This window comes from Cutaneotrichosporon oleaginosum, assembly GCF_008065305.1.
Source record: "Cutaneotrichosporon oleaginosum strain ATCC 20508 chromosome Unknown ATCC20508_contig02, whole genome shotgun sequence".
In the NCBI taxonomy this organism is placed as follows: domain Eukaryota; kingdom Fungi; phylum Basidiomycota; class Tremellomycetes; order Trichosporonales; family Trichosporonaceae; genus Cutaneotrichosporon; species Cutaneotrichosporon oleaginosum.
In genome coordinates this window covers 2,739,182-2,764,902 of record NW_027072171.1, presented here as the reverse complement: position 1 = coordinate 2,764,902, position 25,721 = coordinate 2,739,182, and the positions used below count along the sequence as shown (strand labels likewise).

Sequence of the window (25,721 nt, the reverse complement as noted above, 5' to 3'; positions counted from 1 at the left end):
CAGCGCCGTCGTTTGCGCCGTCCGCCGCTGTCGCGCCGTCGCCGTTTGCGGCGCTCGGCGTGCGCTTCCGTGGGCAGCTGGCGCCGAGGAAAACCAAGTACCGCAAGAGCCAGAAGGGACGGCCGTCGGTGAGTTCGCGGGGGAAGGCTGCGCTGACAACAGTTTCCGACTGTGAGTTGATTGCGGCGTAGCGAGGTGGGAAGGGATGCCATCGCGCTGCGGGGACGCGGAGCGATTGCGGCTTCAGCCTGCGCGAAGCGTCGGGATAAGACCGGCGGAGCGGACGCGATTCCGCGTGCACCGACTGAGTTTCGGACCGCAACCGGCAGGAGATTGGCGCGAGCTGCTTTGCAGCTGCCATTGACGTTTTATGCTGACCCCAGGGCGGTTCGATCAAGGGTACAACGCTCCAGTTCGATGGCTATGGCCTCCGCCTACTCTCTGCCGTCCGCCTGACGGCCGGGCAGCTCACCTCGATCCGCGAGTCGGTTAAGCGCAAGATCAAGCCGATCAAGGGTGCTGAGGTGAGTAGTCGGACGGGTGGATCAACGACGGCTGGCCGATGCGGAACGCGCGATGGTCCTCTCGCTATCCCGCAGCCTTACTCGCATGAAACTGCTTGCTGGCAACAGTCGCCCCTCGGTGCCCGGCTAACATCCAGTTCTACCTCCGCGTCTTCCCCGATGTCCCCGTGTGCGTCAAGGGCAACGAGACCCGTATGGGCAAGGGCAAGGGAGCCTTCGAGTACTGGGCGTGCCGTGTGCCCGCCGGGCGCGTGGTGATGGAGGTGGCAGGTGGCGGCATCCGTGAGGAGGTGGCCAAGCAGGCTCTCAAACTCGCGCAGGTCAAGATCCCCGTCAAGACTGAGTTTATCTCGCCCAACACGCCGCCCCGTCTGGGCACACTTGTGTCCGGCGAGCTCGGTAAACCTGAGGAGGCGCAGAAGCTCATCACGGTGCAGCACCAGCTCAGCCCCGTGATGCAGAGCTTGCAAGCGCAGGCAGCGGCAGCGGCGGCGGGGTCGGCGGCCCCAGTCTCCGCATAGAGGTGTAGAGTAGCAGCAGAGGATCAGCATATGGCATCACCCTTATCACAATGAGGAATGGAGAAGGCAAGTGTCGCTGCGGAACGCAGGGAATCGTCTACGTGTGCTAAGCGAGTACTCTCGCTCAATGCCCTCAGGCCGGCCGGGGCTCTGTCTTTCGTCTGCTTAAGTGTTGTAACCGCTCTGTGAAGTTTGACGCTCTGGATCTGTGCGGCGCAGACAGCAGCAAGACCGAGCTCCACGCCTGGGTATGTTTTCGGCCACAGAGCACAGCCATGCAGCCATTTTCAAGTCATGGACGCATCTTTGATTAGCGGGATCAAAAGGGAATTAGGCCGTCGGGCATTATGAAGCGTGAGAAGCAGGTCGCAGCCGCCACCCATCCCATCGTTTCAGCTGTGCAGGACATCTCTCTCTTCTTCATCGTCACCTTTCTCATTCTACTCCCCTCAACTTCACTTCTATCTACATCAAGAGCACCAACTCCGCCCCCCGGGCTAGACCCACACTCATTATGAAGCTCTCCCTCGCTGTCGTCGCGCTCGGTGAGTCGCGCCACTCAACATTCTCTCCGCCCTCCCCCCTTCCCAAGCTGACCCCAGCCGCGACCGCGTCCGCGTTCAACCCCGGCCCCGGCCCCGGCGCTGAAGTTGACTTCGACTTCTCACGCTTCCGCGTCGGTCATGCCGGTATCGAGCGCGACCTTCCCGCCGAGGTCAACCCCCGCGCGCAGGAGATTGCCGCGCGCGACCCTCACTTCGGCGGCCACCACCGCGAGCACGCCCCGATCTTCGTCGAGGCCGGCCGTGTCCCTTCGCAGCGCGAGCGCAAGCCGTGTCATGGCAAGTGGGGTGGCTTCTCGTTCTCGGGCCTCCTCAGCCGTCTCGGGCTTGGTGAGCCGAAGCCCTGGTCCTCGGCCGTCTCGCGCTACGGCCACCACGACCACATGGGTGATCACCACGAGGGCGAGCACAAGCACCACGGTCACCACCACGACAAGGCTCCCAAGAAGCCTGAGGATGAGCCCGTTGCCGACGCCGAGTTCGCCCACATCCTCCCCATCTTCGGCGAGGACAAGGCTCACGCAGCTCTTGAGGCGCAGCTGAAGGCGCAGGCTGATGATGACGAGGACAAGCACCACCACAAGCACAAGGAGCACAAGCACCACCACAAGCACAAGGACGGCAAAAAGCTCAAGCACAAGCACAAGCACCACCACGGCCACAAGCATCACAAGGACAAGGAGTACTCGCTCAAGCAGGCCGGCTTCAAGCTCTGCGACGCGCTCAAGGAGCTCCCGCCTGCTCTTCGCGGCTTCGTGCTCGGCGCGCTCATCGGCTCGATTCTCCAGGTCTTCTTTAGCCTCATCTTCCTTGCCGTTCGTCTCCGCCACCGCGGATCGCGCGAGGCTCGCCGCGCCCGTCGCGCCGAGCGCAAGGAAGCTCGCAAGGCCGCCAAGGCCGCCTACAAGGCCAACAAGGCTGCGCGCAAGACGCAGAGCAAGGCCGCTGAGGCCGGCTACGCCGACATCGAGGAGGCTCTGCCGTCCTACGCTGAGGGCGAGACGGACGCGCTTGTCGTCCGCCAGTAGGCCTCTAACACCCGCCCAACATATCTTAACGTGCCGTGTTCATAAGTCCGCACGTCTTCTAACTGATTTACTCCATGCGATACGTACCTGCTCCAGTACTTAGATATCGCTCGAACCACCCTGTTGAATGTATCCGTGTCAAGAACTGAGAGCGCGTGAGAACGATGTTAAACGGAGCGTCACAAATGCGTTGCCTCTGCACACCCCTCTAAGGCTATCTCACATGCATACTAACCTATAGTCTACGCCTGGGTGGCTTCCTCCTGCTGCTCCTGCTGGCCCTGCTGCCGGCGCTGCTGCGGCCTGCGCTGGTTGGTGATTGGCCCCTGGGCAGCAACCTCCTCAGCGCTCTCGATAGTGGCGCGCGCCTCAGCGACAGCCGATTTCCACTCGCTCAGGCGCTTCTCCAGAAGCTGCCACTCGTCCTTGCCGAAGCGGCGGGTGCCACGGCTGCTGACAGAGATGACGCGGACAATGCTCTGGGGCTGGCTCAGGCGGGCCTGGAGGAGGCCGGCGCGGATCGCATCGATAACCCATGCCTCGACATCGGCCTCGTCGACCTTGAGCGCACCGGCCAGGTCGGCATAGGTGATCTCCTTGGTCGCACTGCGCGCGGCCAGCGTCGTAAGGGCGATGAGACGGACCTTGCGGAGGACCTCCTCGGCGTCGAGACCTGCAACACCGAGCTTCTCCACGTACGCGGCGTTGGTCTTGGACCACGCAGCGGCCTTCTCGACCGCCGCGAGCTCGTCGACCTTGGTGAAGAGGTCGACGAGCTCGTCAGCCGGGCCCGACAGCGCGTCGCGCGCACCCTGCACCTTGAGGATGTCGTCGACGTCGAAGCGGTTGGGGAGGGCAAGGGCGAGGGCAAGCGCGTGCTCGGCCGTCTTGGCGTCGATGGCGCGCTCGAGCGCCAACACCGTCAAGTCGAGGGCACGCGAAAGCTCGCCCGCCTTCTCGTACACGCCCGCGGCGTGGGTGAGGAAGGCGACCTTCTCCTCCTCGGACGTGGACCACTGGTTGAGGGCCGGGATGAGGGTTGCGGGGGTGAGGGGAAGGGCGGAGAGGTCGTCGGCCGCGCCGAGAAGCGTGATGAGGGTCTGGAGAACGGCGGGGCGGAGGGGGGACTCGGCGGGGAAGAAGTTGTACGAGTTTGTGAGGCTGCCGTCAGTACTTGTAAATTCGGAGGCGGAGCGCCTGTTGCTAGTTGCCACTCACATGCGCTCGGCAATCTCAACCTTTCCTGGCCGCCCGGCCTCAGCTGCTGCCTCGCCGCCAACGCGCACTGCCTCCGCCACGCTCTTGACGAGCTTGGCGTACTCCTCGCTCTTGGTGTCAAAGTTGTCCGCGATCACGTGTTGCAACAAAAGGCTGCACGACTCGGCCTCTGGCATGTCAGCGCGTCCCGAGGTGTATTTCGCATCACGGGGCGACGCGACGCGTCGCGTCTTCCATCTCCCCACCCATCCCCTCTCTGGAAGGGAGCGTCTCGCGCTCCCCCGCAACTCACCTCCCTCCTTCGCGGCCTCGAGCGCGCCCTTCGTCTCGACAAAGGTGTTGACGACCTTGCGCACGATCTCGCGCTTGGTCTCGGTGGACGGCTCCGAGCCGTCCGCAGGCTTGAGCTGCTTGTCAAACGTGTTCAGGAGCTCGCGCGCAGCAACCTGGTCGGCCGGCGGCATAGACCGGGACGCATGCTGCAGCGTCTCCGCGATCTGGCGTCAGAACCTCTGTCATGTGTCCCCGGTCCTCCCGGGCCTCGGCGGGAGCGGGAAAGCGCACCTGTGACCGGAAGGGCAGCTCGGGGGCAATGGCAACGCAGTCGGACATGGTGGTGGGGTCCGGGGCGCTGTCGACGGTGGGTGCGGCGAGCAGCGTTTTGGTGGTGAGCGCAAGTGTTGGATGCAACAAAAGAACTTGGCCCCCCGCCACGCCACGCCGAAATTTAACCCCGCGGACTTTGCCACGTGATTCGCCGTCACGTGGCTATCCGGGCTCGAGATGCTCGATCTGAGATGAGATGACGAGCAGCTCATCGAGCAGCGACCTCGACGCGACATCGTACTTCGACTCCGCTTACGACGTCACGACGATGCCACCAAAAGCCGACCCTAAGATCTCGCCTCAGGACGTCCCCGTCCTCTTCCAGCGCTACCGCACAGAGCTGCAGAACCTCGCCCAGAAGATCGGCGAGCTCGAGAGCGAGTTGGAGGAGCACGCGTGAGTAGAGCGTCGGCGGCGGAGAGTGGGCACCGTCGGGAGGTCGCTGACGCCAGCCTCGTTCTGAACACGCTCCAGCCGCTCACCAAGACCGAGCCTGAGCGCGCCTGCTACCGCCTTATCGGAGGTGTGCTGGTGCAGCGCACGGTCAAGGACGTGGTGCCCGCCCTCGAGACTAACTACGGGGGGATCAAGGAGGTGCTTGAGACGTTGGTCAAGACGTACAAGGGCAAGGAGGAGGAGTTCAACAAGTTCCAGCGCGAGCACAAGATCCAGGTGCGCGAGCGAGTGAGCGCGCTGACCACAGATGCCCGGGCGTGCTTAGGCCTGTACCACCAACGATACCCGTCATGTATACCCGGTCCGCATGCATCTGGCTCGCCTTATGACAATCTCCAGGGACGCGTTGGCTGACGGCTCGACTCACTGCAGCAACATACCTAGCATCTAACATGCTTCTGTTCCTGGTATCTTCTCCTCGGCCAGTTCGCGCCTTCAGCTCTCTCCCTCTCACCCACCCTATGCAATAATACATGGCTGGCCTACAGTGTTTTTTTAATCTTACGCTCTTTCACACTTAGACACGCTCGAGGACGATGGCAATGCCCTGGCCGCCGCCAATGCAGGCACCGCCAAGACCCCACTTCTTGTCGAGACGGATGAGGTTGTGGACGAGGTTACCGGTGATACGGGCGCCCGAGGCGGCGAGGGGGTGGCCGACGGCGACCGAGCCGCCGAAGAGGTTGGACTTCTCGTTGGGAAGCTCAAGCTCCTTCTGGACGGCGAGCCACTGGGTCGAGAAGGCCTCGTTGATGTCAATGAGGTCCATGTCGTTGACGCTCTTGCCGATGCGGGCAAGCGCCTGGCGGACCGAGACGGCGGGGCCGATGCCCATGATCTCGGGGTTGCACGCCGACCAAGCGTACGACGCGATACGCGCAAGAGGCTTGAGGTTGTACTTCTTCACGGCGTCCTCCGAGACGACAATGTTGACGGACGCGCCGTCACAGATGCCCGAGGCGTTACCGGCGGTGACAGTGCCAGTCTTGGGGATGAAGACCGAGGGGAGCTTCTGGAGCGTCTCAATAGTAGTCTTGGCCTTGGGGTGCTCGTCCTTGTCGACGATAATGTCGCCCTTGCGGCCCTTGATGGTCACGGGCGTGATCTCGTCCTTGAACGCGCCGGCGGCGAGACCCTCCTGGTAGCGCTGCTGCGACTGGAGCGCGTAGTTGTCGGCCTGCTCACGGGTGATGCCGTACTTCTGCGCGAGGTTCTCGGCGGTGATACCCATGGGCGTGGGCTTGCCGTTAGGGTTCTGGTCAGTGAGGCAGGCGAAGAGCGAGTCCTCGAGGGTCTGGTTCTGGCCGAAGCGCATGCCCCAGCGAGCGGCGCCGCCGAGGGTCATGGGCGCCATGGACATGGCCTCGGCACCACCGGTGAGACACACGTCAGCCTCGCCGAGCGCGATGGTCTGCGCGGCCGTGATGGCCGACTGGAAGCCCGAGCCGCAGAGGCGGTTGACGGTAAGCGCGGGCACCTCGTTGGGGAGCCCGGAGCGGAGGCCGACGTGGCGCGCGAGGTAGGGCGTCGAGTTGTCCGTCTGGGTGACGCCGCTGAGTGTCAGCTCGATCCAGTGGCGAAGACGCACCCGAAGAAAACCTGGTCAACCTCGAGCTCGGAGGGGAGCTCGGCGAGGGCCGCGCGACCAGCGATGCCGCCGAGCTCCGAGGCCTTAAGGTCCTTGAGGGAGCCGCCGAAGGCACCGAAGGGGGTACGCTTGGAGGCGACAATGAAGGCCTCGCGGCGGGGGATGTGGGAGACGAGGACACGGGCGGAGGCGCGCATGGTGGTGTTTTGGAGAGTGGAGAGTGGGGAGATGAGAGCTGGAAAGATGGCGAGAGCGGGACGCGAGATGTAGCGTGTGGATTTGGCGAGGCTGAAGTAAGTGCAGTCCGGCATTCCCACCTTGCCGGAGGCAGGCACCTCTTGGCCGATCCACGCGCGCGGACAATCGCGCGGCCGTCACCCGGTCAGCGGCCACCGCAGTCTAGCCCCGGTCTATTTCCCCAAGACTTCTCACGTGTAATTCACGCGATTAGCACGTGAAACGGTCGTGGTGTGGTGGAGGTGTGTGCCATGTGGAGGTCGGTGGAGGCCGGTGGAGGCCCTGTGGAGGGTGTCGGGGGTGGCAAACGGTCCCATGACGCTCACAATGTGCTCGCTAATCCCTCCGTGGTCGACTGCGCCATCTCCACGTCTTCATCATGAGCAGTCTCGACGGCTTCTACGACGATATAGACGATATAGACGAGCAGCGGCTATTGAACGTCGACAACGAGAGCCAGGACATCGACGTCCTCGATGCGCTGTTCGGCATGGAGGACGACTCCGAATTCCTGCCGGGGGAAGATGGGGCCGACGATTACGAAGACCAGGACGATGAGGACGAAGACGATGACGATGAAGACGGGGATTACACCGATGATCCGGACGTGAACATGGACGACAGCGACGAGGACCAGGACATGTACGTCGTTGACGAGTTCGACGACAGTGACAGCGATGTGCAGGAACTCGCACTGGACCCAACAGAGTTCATGCAGCTCTTCTCCATGTTCCACAGCATCGATAGCGACCAGGCCCGCCTAGCGCTTCAACGCCTCGTGAATAGGGGAATGATAGGGAGGCTTGCGACACAAGACGTCGAGAACCGCCGCAAGTGTCGCTGGTGGAAGCCTCAGGTCGAGCCCCATCCTAGAGGCTTGGCACTGCTGCGCTCGGGAGACTTTGGACCAACGGGGCCGTGGCGCACTGAGCGCACTCGTCCCGGAGAGCGGTACGCCTGGCGTGTGAGCCGGGATCGTGCCCTTCGCCGCCCACACGCCGACCCTATGATCCCCAACTCGCACGGCACGGTTGTCGCTGAGTACGCCTCCGTGCCATATGTGGGCCAGTTCTGTGGACCGGATCACAGTGTCTTTTGTAGGTGTCCTACCGGGCTATCTGACAGCAGACACGGCGACGCAGAACTTCAAGCTCTACCTCTATGACATGGTGGCCCCGAAGCACGAGAAATGGCGCCGCGTCCGTGGTGGTGGCACGCAGGTCGTCACAGGTGGATATCCCGGTGTGGTATCTGACGAGGACACTGAGGAGGAGGGGTGGCTGGGCGGGGGCCGGTGGAGCCGGCATGCTGAGGCGGCATCAAGTTTGCACACGCTCAAGACTGTGCAGGGAATGGAAGGACGGTGGACAGTGACTGACGCGGACGCGGACCGCGCCGGCGAGAGGATGATATACTCCTCTATCACACCTGTCGTACACCTACTGAAGACGGACGACCATGATTCCGAGCACGTAGCGCTCGACTTTCGCGTTGGCCGGCACGACCACTTCGGGATATGGAGTGTGCGCTTCTCGGCGGATGGCAGCGAGATCGTGGCGGGCGTATCGCAGGGACGCATTATGGTGTACGACATCAATGCCGGGCGGCGCACGCTTAATGTCTTGGGTCACAGAGACGATGTGAATGCCGTGTGCTTCGCCGACGAGAGCTCGACGAATATTCTCGTAAGCGGCAGCGACGACGGTTACGTCAAGATTTGGGATAGGCGGTCGCTCTCGTCCAACATCCCCTCTGGCGTGTTGTCAGGCGCGACCGAGGGCATCACGTACGCTTCGCCGAAAGGCGACGGGCGCTATGTGGTTGTCAATTCAAAGGACCAGGCGGCGCGATTATACGACCTGCGCAAGATGCGCAGCTGGAGCGAGTTCAGCCTTGAACCGGACGCGGTCAGCATTCACGGCCAACGGCACTTTGACTGTGAGCTACCTTCTGACTTCCCTGTCAGTTTTCTCTAACATCAGACCGGAATGAGCGCTACATGAAGCCAAAACGCCTGGCCCACCCTCGCGACTGCTCGGTCATGACATACCGCGGCCACAGCGTGCTGCGTACACTTATCCGGTGCCACTTCTCGCCGGACGAGTCTACCGGCCAAGCATACATCTACAGCGGGTCGGCGGACGGCCTCATCCACATCTGGAGCCTGGACGGGCGCATTGTGCAGGTGCTGAATCGGGCTGAGTCGGTGCCTCTCCGCAACGCGCGAGGCGGGTTCAACGATCCGTCAGCGCCGGCGCCGCAAAATGCGAGCGCACGCCCCATGGGCCGCGGGTGGGTGGTGCGCGACGTAGCGTGGCACGCGCGCGAGCCCACGCTCATGAGTACGTGCTGGGAGGTGGAGGGGAGGTTTAGGGATCGGGGGAGTGTAGCGAAGCACGAGTGGAAGGGGCTCGGGAAGGGTGGGTTGAAGCTCGAGGATTGGGTTGAGAAGGAGCAAGCGGAGAGGGCGGGGTAGGGTGGGGGCACCGAGAGACAGAGAGAGATCAGACTCGGCAATACAGTTGTAGAATCAAGATGTGTGCCAACTCTCCGCCGGCCGGCCGACAGACATGAAGATGGGTCTCGGCAACGTTGGTGGTGTAGGCACTGATTGAGTTGGTCACATGACGTGAGCACTCGGTGACTACTGGGAAGTCACCGCAAGTGACAGATCAGATCTCCGCGATTACCGCGGCAGGGCCCGACCAACATGAGTGTTGGCGATACGCGATTACGCCGCACACGCTAGCCCACCACCCCCACAAGATCACAACGTTGGCGTCTTGCGTAGCTCGCAATAACGTATGCCGAATGCGTCGCAATGCGCCACGGACGGAATCCGGTCCAGCGGCGGAGTTACGCTCCATGCCGGCATCTCTCGGCCCCTGCCCCGCCGCTCGGCACGCCCGCCACACGTGCAGCTTTCCTCCACCTCCGCTGAGTAATAATGATCTTGTGCTCTCAACGTTGCACTCCATGGCGACATGAACTCGAACGACATTGAGCGCGCTGCGTCGCCGCGCTCTCTGCGCTCCGCGCACTCGCACGGCGGAGGCGCGGCACTGAAACGAGAGCCCTCCGCGATCGAAGATACTGTTGCGGCGCTGGCGGCCACCGACCCCGGGATTGAGGAGGAGAAGATGGAGGAGCTGCCAAATGGCGGGTATGGCTGGGTCATCGTGGTGTGTATCCTCGCACTCAACGCTTGTACTTGGGGTGAGTACGTGTGTGAATGGGAACAGGGCCGGCATCTGGGTGACGGCCGTAGTGGCCCAGCGTTCTTTTGCGCCCCGAGGAGATGTGTCGCATGGTCTCGCTAACCCCAGGTGTCAACACCACATACGGCGTCTTTTCCTCCTATTTTCTCCAGAACGATTACTACGGGGGGACGCAGCTTGACTACTCGTGGGTGGGCGGCTTGTCCGCGGCCATCGCAGTCTTCCAAGGTCCCTTCGCGAACTGGATGGTCCGCCGCTTCGGCTTCAAGATGCCGTTGTATGTCGGCGCCCTCTGCGTTGGCCTGGGACAGTGCATGGCGGGCGTTGCGACGTCCTTTGCAGGCTTCATCATCTGCCAGGGCGTCCTCTTCGGCGTCGGCATGGGCTTCATCCTCGTGCCGTCGCAGCCGCTCATCGCGCACTGGTTCGACCGCCGCCTCAGCCTGGCCCAAGGCATCGGACAGGCGGGGAGCGGCGTCGGCGCCCTCGTCTTCTCCAACACCACCCCGCTCCTTCTGCACTCTCTCGGCGTGAAGTGGACGTACATCATCAATGGGTGTATCTGCTTTGCCCTCCTGTTCCCCGCCGTGTTCTTGCTCAAGGGCCGGCACAAGGCTGTGCAGGCGCGCAGCGCGCCGCTCGAGTTCAAGTGGTTCTGGCACCCAGGATACCGGTGGCTGCTGATGTGGGCGTTTTTGACGAGTGAGTCGCAACTGCAGACCGCGAATCCGCTGACCCCAGTGATGGGCTACTTTATTACGATCTACACCCTCGCGTCGTACTGCACGGACGCGTTGGGTCTCAGCCAAAAACAGGGTGGCGCCGTGCAGTCGATCCTGGCCGCGGGCCAGATCGTCGGCCGCCCCCTCTGGGGCTACCTCCTCGACCGCGGTGGCCGCGTCAACATGGTCATCATCTCGTACATCATCGCGGGCGTGACGACGCTCACGATCTGGATGCTCGGCCGCTCGTTCTCCGTCATGGCGCTGTACGGCTTCATCGCCGGCGCGACGAACGGCACCATCCACAGCGCGTCTACGCCGCTCTCGGCCTCCGTCGTCGGCCTGCCGGACCTCGCGAGCGCGCTCGCCATGTACTGGCTCACGCTCGGTGTGCCGAACCTCGTCGGCCAGCCCTTCGGAATCATGCTCGTCGACTATTCGCGCAGCAAGCTCGGGAAGACGGGGCCAGCCGCGTACACTATCAGCATCGGGTTCTGCGGCGGGCTCTACCTCGCCGCAGCGCTCATGCTCCTCGGCGCGAAGAGGTATCTCCAGGGCGATTGGAAGGTGTTCAAAAGGGCGTAGTGGACGGCAAGGGGCTTGGCACAGCACAGTACATCGCATCGGAAGCATATGTATTTTCTTGCACTGTTGTTTTCAATAGAGGGGGTGACTAGCGATAGTGCCTGCCTCGATGGTGACTGTTAATTGTGTTTCGCTGACTGTGCTGAGTGTGGTGATAAGCGCCGAGGGGCCGAGCGCCGGATTAGCGCCGGGCGCTAATCCTCGCACTGAGGGTCGCGTCAATCATCTCACGTGCGGCATGCAGGAGTGTGCGCATGTGAATGCGGTTGCTGACGGCATGACGAGGCCGAAGAGGTCAGATGAGAGGGAGGTCAGATTTGCGGCCGGCCGCTGCATCAGAGAGTCAAATTTCAAGGTCAAATGAGCTCACCACCCCACTGATCCACCGAATAGTCCCTGCTCAAGATCTAAAGGTAGTCACGTTCTTGCCATGCACCCTTTGGGGAGGTCCGAGTTGGCACTTTCTTTGCGTTGCAATTGAAGCTCTGAAGGAGGCGGCGGACAAGGGAGGACACGGCCACCACGTCACGGGGCGAGGTATGAGGCCGTGTCATGCTTGTCACCATGGTCATGCGGGAAAGGAATGTCAGCTTGGCCTGCTCCCAGCTCGCTCTGCTCGCGCTCCCCGCCAGCTGTTTCTAAGCGCCGGAAAAACCCTCGGCGACCATCGGCGCGGGGCCCTGTTGCCTGTGGAGCGAGGCGCGGCGGCGTGGCAGCCTGGCGGAAGGCCCTTGCTCCTGCCGCTCGTATCAGCGTAAGCGAGCTAAGCCGCGTCTGGCGCCGTATACCGGGGGGTGGTGGCGTCGGAAGGCGTAGACGAGCGAGACGGGGCGGGGCAGACGGGGCAGGGAGCGGGGTGGACAACGGCACATCGCCTAACTCGCCAGGGCGATATCTGACCTTTTGGGCGATTGTTTGGTAATTGGCCGCGCAAAAGGTCAGATTCATTCCGCCCCTCGCGCGCTCCTCGGTGGGCTGTCGTGGGCAGCAAGCATACATATACCTGCTCGCTTATCATCCCTCTCTGTCCCCCCTCCTCCGTTCAAGCAGACATGCCCGCCCCCAACGCCAACCTCTCTGCCCTCCTCGAGGCGAACAAAAAGCACGTCACGCCCGCCCTCGGGCGCCTGCACGACCACATCATCGTGCGTGGCGAGGGCGCGCGCGTGTGGGACGAGCAGGACAAGGAGTACATCGACTTGACCGCCGGTATCGGAGTCACCAACCTTGGCCAGTGAGTCGCGTCGAGTGATACCGCACGGGGTACGACGGGGTAGAGACCCAGAGAGCGAGGAGTGGCGAAGAGTCACGCCTCACTGCAAGGCCTGGCCGCTCAGACTGGGAGCAATGTCCCTCGACCACGCCGCTATGACGCGAACCCCATTTGGCAACCTGCGTTGGCGGGGTTGGCGAGAGCGACGGCAGAGGGGAGGGAGAATGACATGACCGAGTGGACGCCGGCACATGCCCCACCCTCCGGGGAAATCGCCAAGCTCGCCTATCGCGCTTGAATGGGAAAACGGATATTCGTGGCGGCGCATGCGTCTGGCTGTGGCAGCATGCTCGTTCTGCATCGAGAAGAATGCAGCAGTGCGTGCACGATTATCGTGTGCACGTTCAGCGGGAACACAAGCATGTCTGTGCCGGCCATGCAATCGAGAAGCTTGCGTTGCCCGCCTCTGACAATGCTCTCTGCATCGCCACTACCTTGCCCAACTCCGCTCCCTTCACCTCGAACATCCGATTTATGCACTGCTAGTGTACATGCTAACATCAGCTCTCACCCCGCCGTCACCGCCGCTGTCATCAACCAGGTCCAGCAGGTGTCGCACGTCCAGTGCTCGATCGCCTACTCGGTGCCCTACCTCCAGCTGATCGAGAACCTCGTTCCCATCATGCCGGACAAGTCGCTCGACACGTTCTTCTTCTGGAACTCGGGCGCCGAGGCCATCGAGTTCGCACTCAAGCTCGTCAAGCGCGCGACCCAGCGCCCCAACATTATCTGCATGCAGGGTGGCTACCACGGCCGCACCTTCGCCGCGTCGTCCATCACCCGCAGCAAGACGGTCTACACCCTCGGCTCGCAGACCATGGGCGGCGTCTACGCCGCCCCTTTCCCGTACTGGCACTCGCTCGGCGTGTCGCCCGACACCCCCGAGGAGGAGCTCGTGGCCATGGCCAAGATCCAGCTCGAGCTCCTTGTCAAGCAGCAGGTGGCGCCGTCCGACGTCGCCGCCATCTTCTGTGAGCCGGTCATCGGTGAGGGCGGCTACGTGCCCGCCCCGGCGTCGTGGCTGCGCTTCCTGCGCGAGTTCTGCGACAAGCACGGCATGCTCCTCGTCATCGACGAGGTGCAGACCGGCTTCGGGCGCACCGGCAAGATGTGGGCGTCTGAGCACGTCGAGAACTTCGCGCCGGACGTCATGACTTTCGCCAAGGGTCTCGCGAACGGCTTCCCCCTCTCGGGAGTTGTCTCGCGCCGCGAGATCATGGAGAAGCAGGAGCCCGGCACCATCGGCGGCACGTACGCCGGCAACGCGATTGCGTGCGCCGCCGCCGTCGCCGTCACGGAAGTGTTTAAGACACAGCCGATTCTCGAGAACGTCAACGCGCGCTCGAAGCAGATCTTCGACACGCTCCACGCGCTCCGCGCCTCGCCCAAGACCGCCAATCTTATCGCGGACGTGCGTGGCAAGGGCTTGATGGTCGCGATGGAGTTCCGCACCGACGACGCCCTCACGCAGAGGGGCGCTACCGGCCCCATCCCCAAGGACATTGGCAAGCGCGTCCAGAAGAAGATCATCGACCAGGGCATCTTCGTCCTCACCACCTCGTGCTTTGACACCATCCGCTTCATCCCGCCCCTTGTTATTACTGAGGAGGAGATGGCGGCCGCGTGCAAGGCTATTACTTCGGCGGTCGAGGAGGTCGCGCGCGAGGGGTAGGGTGTTTAGATTTGATGTTGTTCGGGCTGTAGTGTATGCATATTGATTCGGCAATGGGCCGGCGTGGCGAAGCGGCAGCGACGAGCTGAGATGTTCGGAGTGGCATTGAGATTTGATTTTCATTCAGCATCGACATAGCCTACAGCGTCCACAGCATCCTCGCCGCCACGACCACATACCCATCCTCGTCAGCATAGCACCGCCCATGTTCCTCCCAGTAGGGATTACTGCTCGTGACGCGCTTCCACCCGGCCTCCTCTACGCGCTTGCACGCCGCCGCCCACTCCTCCTCGGCATAGTAGAACACGGTGAAGTCCTCGTCTGTGTGCAACGGCGTGGCAGGGTGCGCGGCGCAGAATGTAAACTCGAAATGGTAGGGCGCGCCTGGCGCGCCAAGGATTACGCCGTCAAACCGCGCATGATCCGCAAAACTTGTGAGTTGCACCAGATCCCAGGCCGCCCATTGGCGCGCCGTGCGTGCCAGGTCGGTTGAGGGGCGGGCGATGCGGAGGGTTGGGGGCATGGTGGATTCTGTGAGAGATAGGAGATAGGAATACTCTGTGCGAGATAAGTAGTGTTAGGACGAGATAGGGGTCAGTATGTACGGCACGACATTCCTGCTCTGTCATTTAAAATGGGCCAGCTCGTGGCTGTGCTGGACCTGTTGTTGAAATGCTGAACAAATCACTGCCACAGCCACATATGCACAGGCGCACAGATGCACAGATCGCAGATCGTCCGTCACGCCAAACACGCATCAAACACGCGCTCGCACGCGCGACGTTCACGACACGCGCCCGACGCGCTCCATATCCCCAGGAGCATCGGAATGAGGCCCGACATGCACTCGGGGATGCCCGATCCAAGCGTGAGCCAAGTGCCGATGCACGCTCGGCGCTCGTTCCGCGTCAGGTGGGCGCACAGCATGGTCCGGAGCATGTATTGGTAGGATGGAGCGGGCCGTGAGCCGCGAGCCGTGGGCCGGCGGGAAGTGTGGGGTGAGAGTACGGATTGCGGGGTCGAGTGTGGCGAATGTGGGGTAGGTCAGCAGTTGTTGTGACGCAAGCTCCGGCCGGCACTTGTCCTCGTCGTCTCCTCCTCGGCGCATGCATCCCCTCATCACTCCCTCATAAGGTCTTCGCCATGCAGGCTGTGCTGCGTTCCCCCCACCGTCCCCACCGTCCCCGTCGCCCCCTCACTTCAATGTCCAGAATCGCGACCCGTCTGCTCAGCGTGGCTCCGCGCGCGCGTGTCCACGCTTGTCCACTCCTCCGCGCCCCGTGGACTGGTGTTACCCCCGCATCTTCATTGTCCTCCCTCTCATCCCCCGTCCGCTCCTCCCCCGTGCCCCAGCCCCCAGCGTCCCAGAAGCGCGCGTTCAACGCCTCGGCGCGCACACACGTCCCATTCCAGTTCAAGCTCGCCGACATCGGAGAGGGCATCACCCAGGTCGAGGTCATCAAGTGGAATGTCGAGCTCGGGCAGGATGTCGAGGAGTTTGACCCCCTGTGTGAGGTGCAGAGTGACAAGGCTGTGTGAGTTTTGTTGATCCGTGGTCGTGGCCAGTCCGTCGTTGGCGCGATCTCGTGATCGTCGCCCGACCCGCCGCGATCCCCAGTCCTGCCCGAAACACACGCTAATCCTCAGCGTCGAGATCACCGCACCCTACGCCGGCAAGGTAACCAAGCTCGGCCCTCCTGCCGGATCCATCGCCAAGGTTGGAAGCACTCTGTGTGTCCTCGACACGACCGAGGACCACGGACAGGAGCAAGAGGAGATGCACGAGGAGGCCGAGGAGGCACACGAGGAGCCCGAGCCGACCCCTGCTCCCGTGCAGTCCCAGGCGCCGCCACCTCCCAAGCCTCAGGCCGCTCAGACCGAGAGCAACTCTGCGACCCCCAAGTTCGCCCCCAAGCCCCACCCCCTCTCGGACACGGCTGTCCGCTTCGAGGGCGAGGCCAGCGTTCTCCCCCAGGCTCCCAAGCCCGTGTACGACATCCCCGACCACGTCGAGGCGCGCCAGGACGGCAGCCTGTCGCGCGGGCGCATCGTACGCACCTCGCCCGCTGTGCGTGCCCACGCCGGCCGCCTCGGCGTCGTACTTGAGCACGTCACGCCCTCTGGCCCCGGCGGCCGCGTGACCAAGGAGGATGTTGAGCGCTACGCCGCCTCGTCGTCGTCGTCGTCCTCGGCCATCACCCCCGCCCCCAAGGCTTCCGTCCCCGCTCCTCGCGCCCCCAAGGCCGCCTCCCCCGCGCCATCTGCCGTCTCCGCCGACCGCGGCGAGGCCACCGAGCGCATGGAGATGGGCCGCACCCGCAAGGTCATGTACCGCGCCATGGGCAGCATGGGCGACGTCCCCCACTTTGGCTACCACCACACTCTGGACCTCACCAACCTCCTCCCGCTCATGAAGGCCGCCAACGCCAAGGTTCCCGAGACCAAGGGTTACCTGGCCGCGGACGTGCCTAGCTCGTTCGTCAACGCTCCTCCCCTCCCCGAGCGCCAGAAGACTTCCGTCCTCGCATTCCTCGTCAAGGCGCTCGCCCTCGCCCTCGAGGAGCACCCCATCATGCGTTCCCGCGTCAAAGAGGCGGACGAGCAGCGCTGGCTCGAGGTGTCGCGCGACGCCAACATCGGTATCGCCGTCAGCGACCCCAAGCTCGGCCTGCTCACGCCGGCGCTTTCGGGCCTAGACCCCGCTGCGCCGATCTCGGCCGTCAACGCGGCGCTGAACGACCTGCGCGCGCGTGCGGCCCGCCCTGGCCCCCTCCCGCACATCACCATCTCCTCGGTCGGGCCGCTCGGCGAGAGCCGCAGCGCTAACCCCGTGCTCCCTCCTGGTGGGGGCCTGGCTATCGCCGCCGTCGGCCGCGCAGCATGGGAGATCGAGTGGGTGCTCCGCAACGGCAACGGACCGTCGCCGAGCTCGGTGTGGAACCTCGAGCCGACGCAGGTCGAGGGCGCGGGCACGCGGGCCGTCCTCAAGTGCCCGGTGAGCTGGAGCGGGGACCACCGCGTGCTCGAGGGCGCCGAGCTCATCGCGTTCACGGAGACGTGGAAGCGCTACGTCGAGCAGCCGTGGCTCTGGCTCCAGGTGTAGAGGGGTGTGCATTCATAATTGTACTTTTTAATGCATGGCATTGGCATCGGTATAGATGTTGAAAGACGAGAGCGGTGGTTCGACAAGGACGTTCACGTGCATGGCCCCATCGGGAGAGAGTGGAGGTGGATCGGACCTAGTCCGGGAGTGAGGTCATTCAGACCCTGGGGACAAGTGACTCTCCACTCTGTCGCTCTTGTTGCTTTGCTGCTCTTGCTGCTCGTCTCGATCACTCGTCAAGCCACAGCCACGTCCTCTTGACATCTCTCCATTCTCCAGTCTACTCGTTCGGACGCGTCTTTCTCTCAACGCGCCAACGGACCTCGACTGTCGCGTTCTCCTCGAGGCCACTCACTCCCCTCCCCCTCACAGCCTCCACCTCATCTCCACTCCGCCACCCTTATCCTCACTTTCATCCTCTCCCTCTCATCCCACCCTCTTCCACCTCCCCGCCATGCTCCTCGGCAAGAAGAAAGACAAGGACGAGGACGCGCTCGCCGGGCTCCCAACCGACGACGATCCGGGTAAGTGGGCAGAACGTGTTGGTGCGGATCGCACGTGTCTGGGCGGTATTGTGTTGGACGGCCTGCACGGGCGAGCTGTGCAGCGGCACACCGCCGTACTGCGCAGTAAACAATCGCATCAGCGAAAAGCACTGTATGGAGCACTACCGCCCTCCCGCTCCGTTCGCACACTCTTGCGCCGAGCTGACGCCATGAACGGTGACTTGCCTCCACATGCGCTCTATCCGTGCACTCTCCCTCGACGCCTATGGCCCACCCTCCCCCGCCAACGCACCGTGCGCCTCACCCGTCATACATTCTCAATCCTCACATCACAACCCTCATTGCAACATCTCTCATGTGGTCGTACTTTTCGCACGCCGCCGACTCTACTCTCTCGCTCTCGCGCACTTCCACCCGCACTTCTGTCCGCGATATCCCGGATCTAGCCTCCCAAGCGTTTCTCGATGATACAGGAAAGCCGGCGACGTTGCCCGAGATGGGCAACGGCGGCGAGGAGAGCAAGATGCGCGTGCTGTTGGGCTTGCTCAAGAAGTACGTATGGAAGCAAGGCGATGCGTGAAGGTGGTAGCGTCGGGACATGTTGCCCGCTGCGACCGCCACCGCGGTGTCGCCCCACACTCCAGGAGTTGGACTGCAGCACGGTCCTGCTTTGCAACCAGAGCAAGCTAACTCCAGGCTCGTCGGTGTGAAGGATGTAGCCAATCTGTGAGTTTGATATGCTTGATCTACGCCTCAGATAGCGCCCACATTCCTAATGCCCAGCCGCCTCTCGCTACCTGCATCGCTCCTCGAGCCGATTCCCAACCTCGAGTACTGGCAGTATGCCGACCGGGCCGACATCTTTGCAGCGTGAGTGTCTGTGCTCTCCCATCCCATCAAGCGGCCACCTGACGCCCAGCATCGGTGACTCTGGCGATGACCTCGAACGGATGCTCGCCGTCTTGCGCTTCCTCTTCTCCAAGGACCTCAAGTTTGTCCGCGCTCGCCTTGGCAAGACGTACAACTCTGCCCTGGGCGAACATTTCCGCTGTGCATGGAGAGTCCCCGCGCTGGTACTTGACAAGGCGACGGGCGCGCCTATCGTACGCACGCACGTCCACGTGCCGCTGCCCAACGAGCCGTCGTATGGCGGAACGGGCGGCTCGGGGTGGACGACGCCCGTGTTGCGCCCAGAAGACGGCGGCAAGGTGTCGTCCGAGGCGTCCAGCATCCGCTCGGTGGCATCTAACAAGAAGAGCCCGGCAGCCAAGCTGCGGCGGAACGACTCGTACCAGAGCTTTGACATGAGCTCGATCAAGCAAGCGATTCCCGGGCCCGGCGAAGAAGTGCCGAGCCTGCGCGACCCGGATGCCGGTGTCCGGGAAGAGGAGAAGGTGACGGTCGTGTTCCTGAGCGAGCAGACGAGCCACCACCCGCCGGTGTCTGCGGCGTACTACTACTGCCCCGAGAAGGGCATTGAGGCCGTGTGCGTCGACCAGATTGTCGCCAAGGTGTCATTTCCTTGTGAGTTGCATGAGAGAGCGAAGCTGAAGCCGCAGCGGTCCGCCTTGGCCCCGGTCCCCAGAACAAGGGTATCTTCGTGCGCATCCTGCGCGACGGCCCAGGCAAGGGCGAGGAGTACCAGATTACGCACCCGGACGCCCAGGTGAACGGTATACTCAAGGGCGCGTACTACGGCACCATGAGTGACACTATTTCTGTGACGTGCCGTGGCGGTTCCGCGACGACTCGGTTGCGAGCCTTGATCGAGTACAAGGAGGAGGTGGGTTGATGTGCATGTCAGTGCTGACGTCAGTCGTGGCTCGGCAAGCCGCGCTTTGCCCTCGAAGGTGTCGTGTACCGGTACGACGAGGGCGACGTGAACGCCGAGTCGTGGACAAAGGTCAAGCAGGTGCCGGGCGACAAGGTCGTGGCGAGCCTCGAGGGCAACTGGATGAAAACGATCAAGTACCGGCTCAAGGGGGAGAAGGTGGGTGTGCGGCGGGGCGTGCTGACGCGCAGGAGTGGAAGGTCCTGCTGAACCTGGACGAGCTGGCGCTTATCCCCAAGCTTGTGCGCCCGCTCGAAGAGCAGGAGGGGCACGAGTCGCGGCAGCTGTGGGAGCCGGTGACGAGCAACCTACTGGCGAAGAACTGGGGGGAGGCGACCAAGCAAAAGCAGGCTATTGAGCAGCGACAGCGCGACATTGCGGCGCAGCTCAAGGCCGAGGGCAGAGTGTGAGTGGATGGGTGCGCGTGTCTCAGATGGGGAGGGAAGCTCTGTTTAGGGGCCAGAAGCAGGACAGCACACGTGTGCTCGTCCTCGCGACGTCTTTGTCTCTGCCCGCGCGTTATCGTTGCCGCATGCTGTTGTCGCCGCCGTCGTTGCCGCGTCGCGTCGCGTCGTCGCGTCGCGCAATGACGGCATATCAAGTATGCGTGCATGGTGGCCCGTCGGCGCCGACGTGGTGGACGCGGTGGATGCGTGGATGTTTGACTTTGTGTCTGCGTCTGCGTCTGGCTTGTTCCCCCTTTCCCCCTTTCCTCCCCTCTTGGTGCCGCTGCCGAATAGTAGAGTAGACTTTGGTTGCCGCGTTTCTAAATCCAGTTTGAAACTTTGCTGACGTGATAACAGGCACGAGCCCCGATTCTTCTCGCCTGATTATGAGGATGGCCGGCCTGTGCTGACGGATGCTGGGCGACAGGCTGTGGAGGACGAGATTAAGCGGGTGAGGGTGTAGGTGAGGAGAGAGGGGGGGGGTATTGTATGTAGAGGAGATAGAGAATAATGAACTGCATGTGGGAGAGGGGAGAGAGACAGTGGATAGAGGAGGGAGTGAGGGACGGAGAGGGCAGAGCGAGGGAGGGAGGAGAGTGAGTGACCAGGGCTTGCGAGTCATGTTGGGCAGACTACGAGGTCTGGCCGGGACGTTTGTGGCGGCCGTGGCGGTCAGGTTTTTAGCTTGGAATAGTCGCACATGGTGAATCGGCGCGTCTGCGTCTGCATTTGGCGTGAGGAATGCCCGTCGCGTCTATTTACATAGTAATACATACTGTCTCGGAGCGGGGCGACTACGAGCCCACGGGCCACGGGAACCGGGAAGGCTTATGTCAGCCAAGTAGCTATCATGAGTGAGACAGCCAGGCGACAGGCGGACATGAGCGGACAATGCGTCGAATGGAGCTTGCCCGCATCCCGTGCCCGTGCACGCCGCAATAACGTAGTCGGCGCGGAGCGGTGTGGAGCTTGGAGCTCGGCGCCAAGCGACGAAGGAGACGCGTTGTGTCGAGCGACGCCCGCCGATCCCCTGGCCACTAGCGGCCGGCGCCATGCCGGGAGCCCTCGATCCTTTCAATTGATAACTCTAATATTCCTAATCAATTCTAATTGCTGATTGAATTGTTTCGTCTCGCCATTCTCCTCCAACATCAGGGGTTTGTTGTGTTTGTTTTTCTCGCTTGTCCTCGATGCCGCCCGCACCGCAGAGTGCATTCGTGCGCATGCAGCATGCATCCTGTTCATATGAGGAGTGATGAGGAGCAGGCAGCATGCACTCGGCGTCGGACGCAGGCTGAGCAGGAGGCGTGACTGTTGTAGACACCAGAAGAGCTCGAATCCCGCATCCACCGCGGATCAGACCCTACCCTGTCTGCCCTGAGCGGACCAACCCACCACAGAGGCGGAGAGAGCCTGCGCCTTCCTTCCTCCCTCTCTGCTCTCCAACTCATCTCTGCATTGCCCCACTCGCTCTTCTCTCTAGAGAGTCCATCGTCCAAGGCTTCGCTCGCGGCCACGACGACGCCATCACCATCGCCATCGCCAACAACGCCGAGGGGCACGATAACGCGCCGAAAGAGGTCGAGGACATAGAGCACACCGTTACACCCCCTACCCTGCACCCCCCTCTAGGCCCCATCTTCCCTGCAACGCACCGACACTACTCCTGCCTTCCTCGTCTTCATCATCATCATCATCGTCTCTCTCTTCATCACTCTCTCTCTCCTCTTCATCCTCCTCCTCCTCCCTCCGTCTCCTCCTCCTCTCCTCTCCTCTCCTCCTCACAACCCCCACGCTCCTTCAACTAACCTCCAACACCCTCACCCACGTCGCTCTTCCAAACTACGGCCTTTGTTGTCTCTTTAATCCTCCTCCTCCTCCTCCTCCTCTCCTCCTCCTCACGCCCCCCACCACGCCCCACTCGCTCGGACCACGCTCGACTCATCGCTTGGACATCCTCGTGACGTACAGACGTAGCCCATAACCCTACCGACCATGTCGGACACAAAGGCCACGGTCACGGCAACAGCCACGGCCGCCTCCTCCTCGGGATCGCCAACAAGAGCGACCGCGACCGGATCTCCTCACCGAACAACACAACATACCGCAACAGCAACCACAACCACAACCACAACCACCACCCCCTCCCCACCACAATCAGCACGCACCGCGTCCCCTGTTCACGAATCTGGCGCTTCGGCCTACTCGTACTCGTCAGCTCAAGGCTCAGGCTCCACCTCTCACCGTACCCCCACACCAGTCTCCCCACAATATACCTTTGGAGGGCATACCCCCATCTCCCCACAGTCCTTCGCTTCCGGCACCACCGCCGGCCTCATGCCCAACCCCCTCGCTGTTCCAGAGGCCGACGAGCTGCCACCCGTTCTCGAGGGTGAAAGAGAGGTCGAGCTCGCCTCCCCGCCCACTGAATCTCCTGAACCACCCTCGGCTCCTTTTGCCCGCACAGGCTCACCAGATTCGGTCGGCAGCCATAGCTCGATGGGCCGCACACCAACAAGTCGCTCCCACCACTCTGGTCACTCGTCGTGGCAATATCACGATTCACGCGCTCCAAGCTCTGCTGCAATCAACATTGCCCACAAACAGCGTGTATCACAGGCGCCTCCTCTCCCGGACCACCCATACACCGCGCCACCAAGCGCCACCAACCGTCCATTGACACCCACCGCCGCCACCTCTCTTCTAGCCGCCGCTGCATCCAGTCTCGCGACCCCCACCATGTCCGCCACCCGTCTGTCCACCAGTACCATGGCCTCGTCGGTGCGAAGAAAGTCGCGTACCGGCGCAAAGTCGCCTCTCGGCGATGATGACAAGCCACCGGTGCCACCTCTGCCATCCGGAGTCATGTACACGCCGAGCGCGGGACCCAGCGCCGCGGTGGAGCTCAAGGCAGCTATAGATGCTGGTGAGGCACCACCTCATTATGCCTTCCTCGACCAAGACCCAACCGAGACTGAAGAGAACTCGCCTCCGCATGGTGGCGTCATGACCTTTAGTGGCGGCGGCGGCGGTGACCGGCGAGCGAGCAGCGCGTCGGCGATGGTGCAGGGCTCGAGCCCACACTCGTCTAATTCGGCCCGAAAGCACCTCTCATTCCAGAGCCAGCACTCGGACGCGTTCGGCTACGGCGGGTATCAGACGAGCAGTAGCATGGCGGATGTGGGTGATTCGAGCGGCGGCGGGAGTCAGGCGGGCAAGACGGATCGTACTGCTACGCGTCTGTCCGCCCAGAGCTTCCGCGACCAGTGGGCGTCGTTTGCCGGTGGACCTGCACCTGCGTGGGGCAAGCGCGAGTCGAACCGTTTCTCGATGAAGAGCTACAAATCCGGCCGCTCGACAAAGTCGCGTAACGCCAAGAGGCGGAGCAACGGCGAGGCTCTTGGCAGAGGCAGCAATGAGACGGACGAGTGGGTCGACGACGACGAGGCGGATCTTTTGGCGCTCATGCGCCGCGCTGCCGTTCTCGAGCGCCTTTTGCGGCATGGCAAGCGCGCATCAAATATGAACGCCAACCCCCGCATGGTGCAGCGTTACTCGCACTGGTCCATTGCTTCGACCTCGCTGTCAAATTATGGCCCGAGCCGCGTGCCCACGTCGCGCTCTAGATCTGGCTCACCGGAGAAATATGGCCAAACCCCGCCACCACCAAGGCGATCAGCGAGTAGTGCCACGACACACACGCACCGCTCAAAGCGCAGCGCCACGAGCAGCCTCCGCCACCGCCTGCAGCGCAAGCTGGGGATGCGTGCCGGTGGCCGAGAGTTCCAGGAGGTCGGCAGCGATGACGGTGCCGACCAGACCGAGCCCGACATGACCGTCGAGGGGATGGAGGACGACAGCAGCATGTCGATCAGAACACCGCACACGCCCATCCGCCGCGCCTTCTCCACTTCATTTAGCCAGCAGCGCGCGACGCCCTCTCCCGGCGCCGGAGCCGGCATCATCGTTTTCCCCGAGCTTGCGGCTCTCCCACCCCTCGAGCCCCCGCGCCACGACGGCGAGGTGTGCGCGCAAGCCTGCCTCCCACCCTCCGTCGCTGTGCCGTACACGCCCCTCCCGCCGCCGCCGGAGGCTAAGCGCGACTCGCGCGTCAAGAGCAAACACTCGCGCACGCTCAGCGGAACCTCGGACCCCGGCACGAGCGCCGGCGCCGGCGCGAGCGCGGGCGTGGGCGCGCCCCAGCGCTCGCTCCACAGTCTCAAGAACTTGCGGCACGCATTCGACGAAAAGGCCGGCGGCGGGTTCAGCGACAACCGCGCGTCCATGCATTCCGGTACGGTGCTGATGGGCGACGTGCCGACGTGCGACCAGCGGTTCGGCGTGCGCCGTGCGCGCCGGCTGCGCATCCTCGTTGCCGTCGCGTGCCTGTGCGGTATAATCCTTATCGTCGGCCTGCTGGCCGGCCTCCTATCGCGGCGGAACAGACAATAGACAGACTCCATCACGGTTGTTAGTAGTGTAACTTTAGTCGAGATGAGCGACGCGCACGCGTAATGGCCTGCGCCACCGTTCAGGCCGCAGGACAATGCATATATTGCTTGCTGGCTGGCTGGCTTGCTGGCTGGGGGGTATAATACATTCTGCTACAGGAATCTCTACTATTGCCGCATGCTGTCGAGCAGCTCCATGCTGCTCACCGAGTTGCCGCGGATGACCTGGTGTGAGCGTGGCCAGAAGTGAGGCGAGAGAAAGGCACGAGGACAGGGGGGAGGGAGGTGAAGGGAGTGATGTTGATTGAAACGGTGATAGCGAGCGAGGAATGGTGAGGCAAGAAGAGGAGGAGAGGCTGTCGTTTCTGTACGATTCTAGTGGGTCGAGTGTGGCAATGGCGCCAGTCGGTCTCCGACCATTGCTCCTCGTCGCTTTCCCTGCTCCCGCTCTCTCCCCAACTGTCATCCCGTCGTCCGTCTCTACCCTCCCTCTGTCCTTCTCCTTCTCCTCTTCTCTCCCTCCTCTCCTCTCGTCTCCCTCCTCCTCTTCCATTCCTGCTCTCCCTCCGCCCTCTCTTCTCCTCTCCTCTTATCCCTCCACCCCGCCCCACCCCTCCCGCCGTAAACTCACCACCATGCCAGCCTGCTTGCGCTGGCCGCCCCCGAGCTCCTCGTACGCCTGGTCGAGCACGAGGTTGAGGAAGATGTCGAAGCCGCGGAGAATGCCCGACACGGCCCGCCCGCCCTGCAGGTGGATGTACAGGCGGCGGTCCATGAATTCTGATGTCAGCGGCCACGAAGCCGCGCGGAGCGGTGGAGGGGGGAGGAGGCGTCGGGAAGCATGGCTATGCGGCGACGGGGGAGAGACAGGGGGGGCAGGAAACGTAGTGGAGAGCGAGGGAGAACATGATGGCTGGGAGAACATGGTGTGACACATGTCGAGAGACGGGACTCGCGCCGGGCGCGCACCGCGCGCCCAAGTCCGGCGTCCTTTACGCGCAAGAGCCGCGCTCGCTGGCGCCCCCAGCTGTCCCATAGTCTTGCTTCCCGTCGCCATGCCCTTGATGTCCGTCGTAATCGCCAGCACCGCGACGCCGCCCACTGTCCCCCCTCCTCGATCGGTTTCCGACATACTCTTGAGCTCTGGCTGTGCAGGACGCGACATTTTCGGTG

The 25,721-nt window shown here is 62.9% G+C and overlaps 12 protein-coding genes across 12 annotated transcripts; 8 read left to right on the top strand and 4 right to left on the bottom strand.

Moving 5' to 3' along the window:
• Positions 1–1,559: 1,559 nt before the first annotated feature.
• On the top strand, positions 1,560–2,636 carry COLE_02783 (uncharacterized protein; the record flags this gene model as incomplete). Its single annotated transcript, XM_018426730.2, has 2 exons — positions 1,560–1,590; positions 1,648–2,636. The coding sequence occupies 2 exons, from the start codon at positions 1,560–1,562 to the stop codon at positions 2,634–2,636; spliced, it is 1,020 nt and encodes a 339-aa protein (XP_018278268.1).
• Positions 2,637–2,878: 242 nt separating this feature from the next.
• On the bottom strand, positions 2,879–4,466 carry COLE_02782 (uncharacterized protein; the record flags this gene model as incomplete). The annotated part of the gene is made up of 4 exons (XM_018421410.2): positions 2,879–3,797; positions 3,855–4,023; positions 4,147–4,351; positions 4,419–4,466. 4 exons carry the CDS (start codon positions 4,464–4,466, stop codon positions 2,879–2,881), a joined length of 1,341 nt encoding a protein of 446 aa, XP_018278267.1.
• A 262-nt stretch (positions 4,467–4,728) lies between these two features.
• COLE_02781 (uncharacterized protein) lies at positions 4,729–5,181 on the top strand (the record flags this gene model as incomplete). The annotated part of the gene is made up of 3 exons (XM_018423423.2): positions 4,729–4,856; positions 4,913–5,132; positions 5,164–5,181. 3 exons carry the CDS (start codon positions 4,729–4,731, stop codon positions 5,179–5,181), a joined length of 366 nt encoding a protein of 121 aa, XP_018278266.1.
• Positions 5,182–5,433: 252 nt separating this feature from the next.
• COLE_02780 (uncharacterized protein) lies at positions 5,434–6,701 on the bottom strand (the record flags this gene model as incomplete). Its single annotated transcript, XM_018421409.2, has 2 exons — positions 5,434–6,469; positions 6,505–6,701. The coding sequence occupies 2 exons, from the start codon at positions 6,699–6,701 to the stop codon at positions 5,434–5,436; spliced, it is 1,233 nt and encodes a 410-aa protein (XP_018278265.1).
• Positions 6,702–7,231: 530 nt separating this feature from the next.
• Positions 7,232–9,217, top strand: COLE_02779 (uncharacterized protein; the record flags this gene model as incomplete). Its single annotated transcript, XM_018420401.1, has 3 exons — positions 7,232–7,838; positions 7,870–8,679; positions 8,724–9,217. The coding sequence occupies 3 exons, from the start codon at positions 7,232–7,234 to the stop codon at positions 9,215–9,217; spliced, it is 1,911 nt and encodes a 636-aa protein (XP_018278264.1).
• Positions 9,218–9,881: 664 nt separating this feature from the next.
• Positions 9,882–11,266, top strand: COLE_02778 (uncharacterized protein; the record flags this gene model as incomplete). The annotated part of the gene is made up of 3 exons (XM_065626231.1): positions 9,882–9,957; positions 10,068–10,661; positions 10,701–11,266. The coding sequence occupies 3 exons, from the start codon at positions 9,882–9,884 to the stop codon at positions 11,264–11,266; spliced, it is 1,236 nt and encodes a 411-aa protein (XP_065482500.1).
• A 1,052-nt stretch (positions 11,267–12,318) lies between these two features.
• Positions 12,319–14,211, top strand: COLE_02777 (uncharacterized protein; the record flags this gene model as incomplete). Its single annotated transcript, XM_018423421.2, has 2 exons — positions 12,319–12,500; positions 13,044–14,211. 2 exons carry the CDS (start codon positions 12,319–12,321, stop codon positions 14,209–14,211), a joined length of 1,350 nt encoding a protein of 449 aa, XP_018278262.1.
• A 139-nt stretch (positions 14,212–14,350) lies between these two features.
• On the bottom strand, positions 14,351–14,734 carry COLE_02776 (uncharacterized protein; the record flags this gene model as incomplete). The annotated part of the gene is made up of 1 exon (XM_018423420.2): positions 14,351–14,734. The coding sequence occupies one exon, from the start codon at positions 14,732–14,734 to the stop codon at positions 14,351–14,353; it is 384 nt and encodes a 127-aa protein (XP_018278261.1).
• Positions 14,735–15,354: 620 nt separating this feature from the next.
• COLE_02775 (uncharacterized protein) lies at positions 15,355–17,314 on the top strand (the record flags this gene model as incomplete). The annotated part of the gene is made up of 2 exons (XM_018421408.2): positions 15,355–15,746; positions 15,859–17,314. 2 exons carry the CDS (start codon positions 15,355–15,357, stop codon positions 17,312–17,314), a joined length of 1,848 nt encoding a protein of 615 aa, XP_018278260.1.
• Positions 17,315–18,085: 771 nt separating this feature from the next.
• COLE_02774 (uncharacterized protein) lies at positions 18,086–20,061 on the top strand (the record flags this gene model as incomplete). The annotated part of the gene is made up of 7 exons (XM_018423419.2): positions 18,086–18,372; positions 18,517–18,546; positions 18,604–18,690; positions 18,740–19,344; positions 19,380–19,603; positions 19,637–19,810; positions 19,843–20,061. The coding sequence occupies 7 exons, from the start codon at positions 18,086–18,088 to the stop codon at positions 20,059–20,061; spliced, it is 1,626 nt and encodes a 541-aa protein (XP_018278259.1).
• Positions 20,062–22,092: 2,031 nt separating this feature from the next.
• Positions 22,093–24,549, top strand: COLE_02773 (uncharacterized protein; the record flags this gene model as incomplete). Its single annotated transcript, XM_018419289.2, has 1 exon — positions 22,093–24,549. One exon carries the CDS (start codon positions 22,093–22,095, stop codon positions 24,547–24,549), a length of 2,457 nt encoding a protein of 818 aa, XP_018278258.1.
• A 588-nt stretch (positions 24,550–25,137) lies between these two features.
• On the bottom strand, positions 25,138–25,713 carry COLE_02772 (uncharacterized protein; the record flags this gene model as incomplete). The annotated part of the gene is made up of 2 exons (XM_018420399.2): positions 25,138–25,328; positions 25,683–25,713. The coding sequence occupies 2 exons, from the start codon at positions 25,711–25,713 to the stop codon at positions 25,138–25,140; spliced, it is 222 nt and encodes a 73-aa protein (XP_018278257.2).
• Between the last annotated feature and the right edge of the window lie 8 nt (positions 25,714–25,721).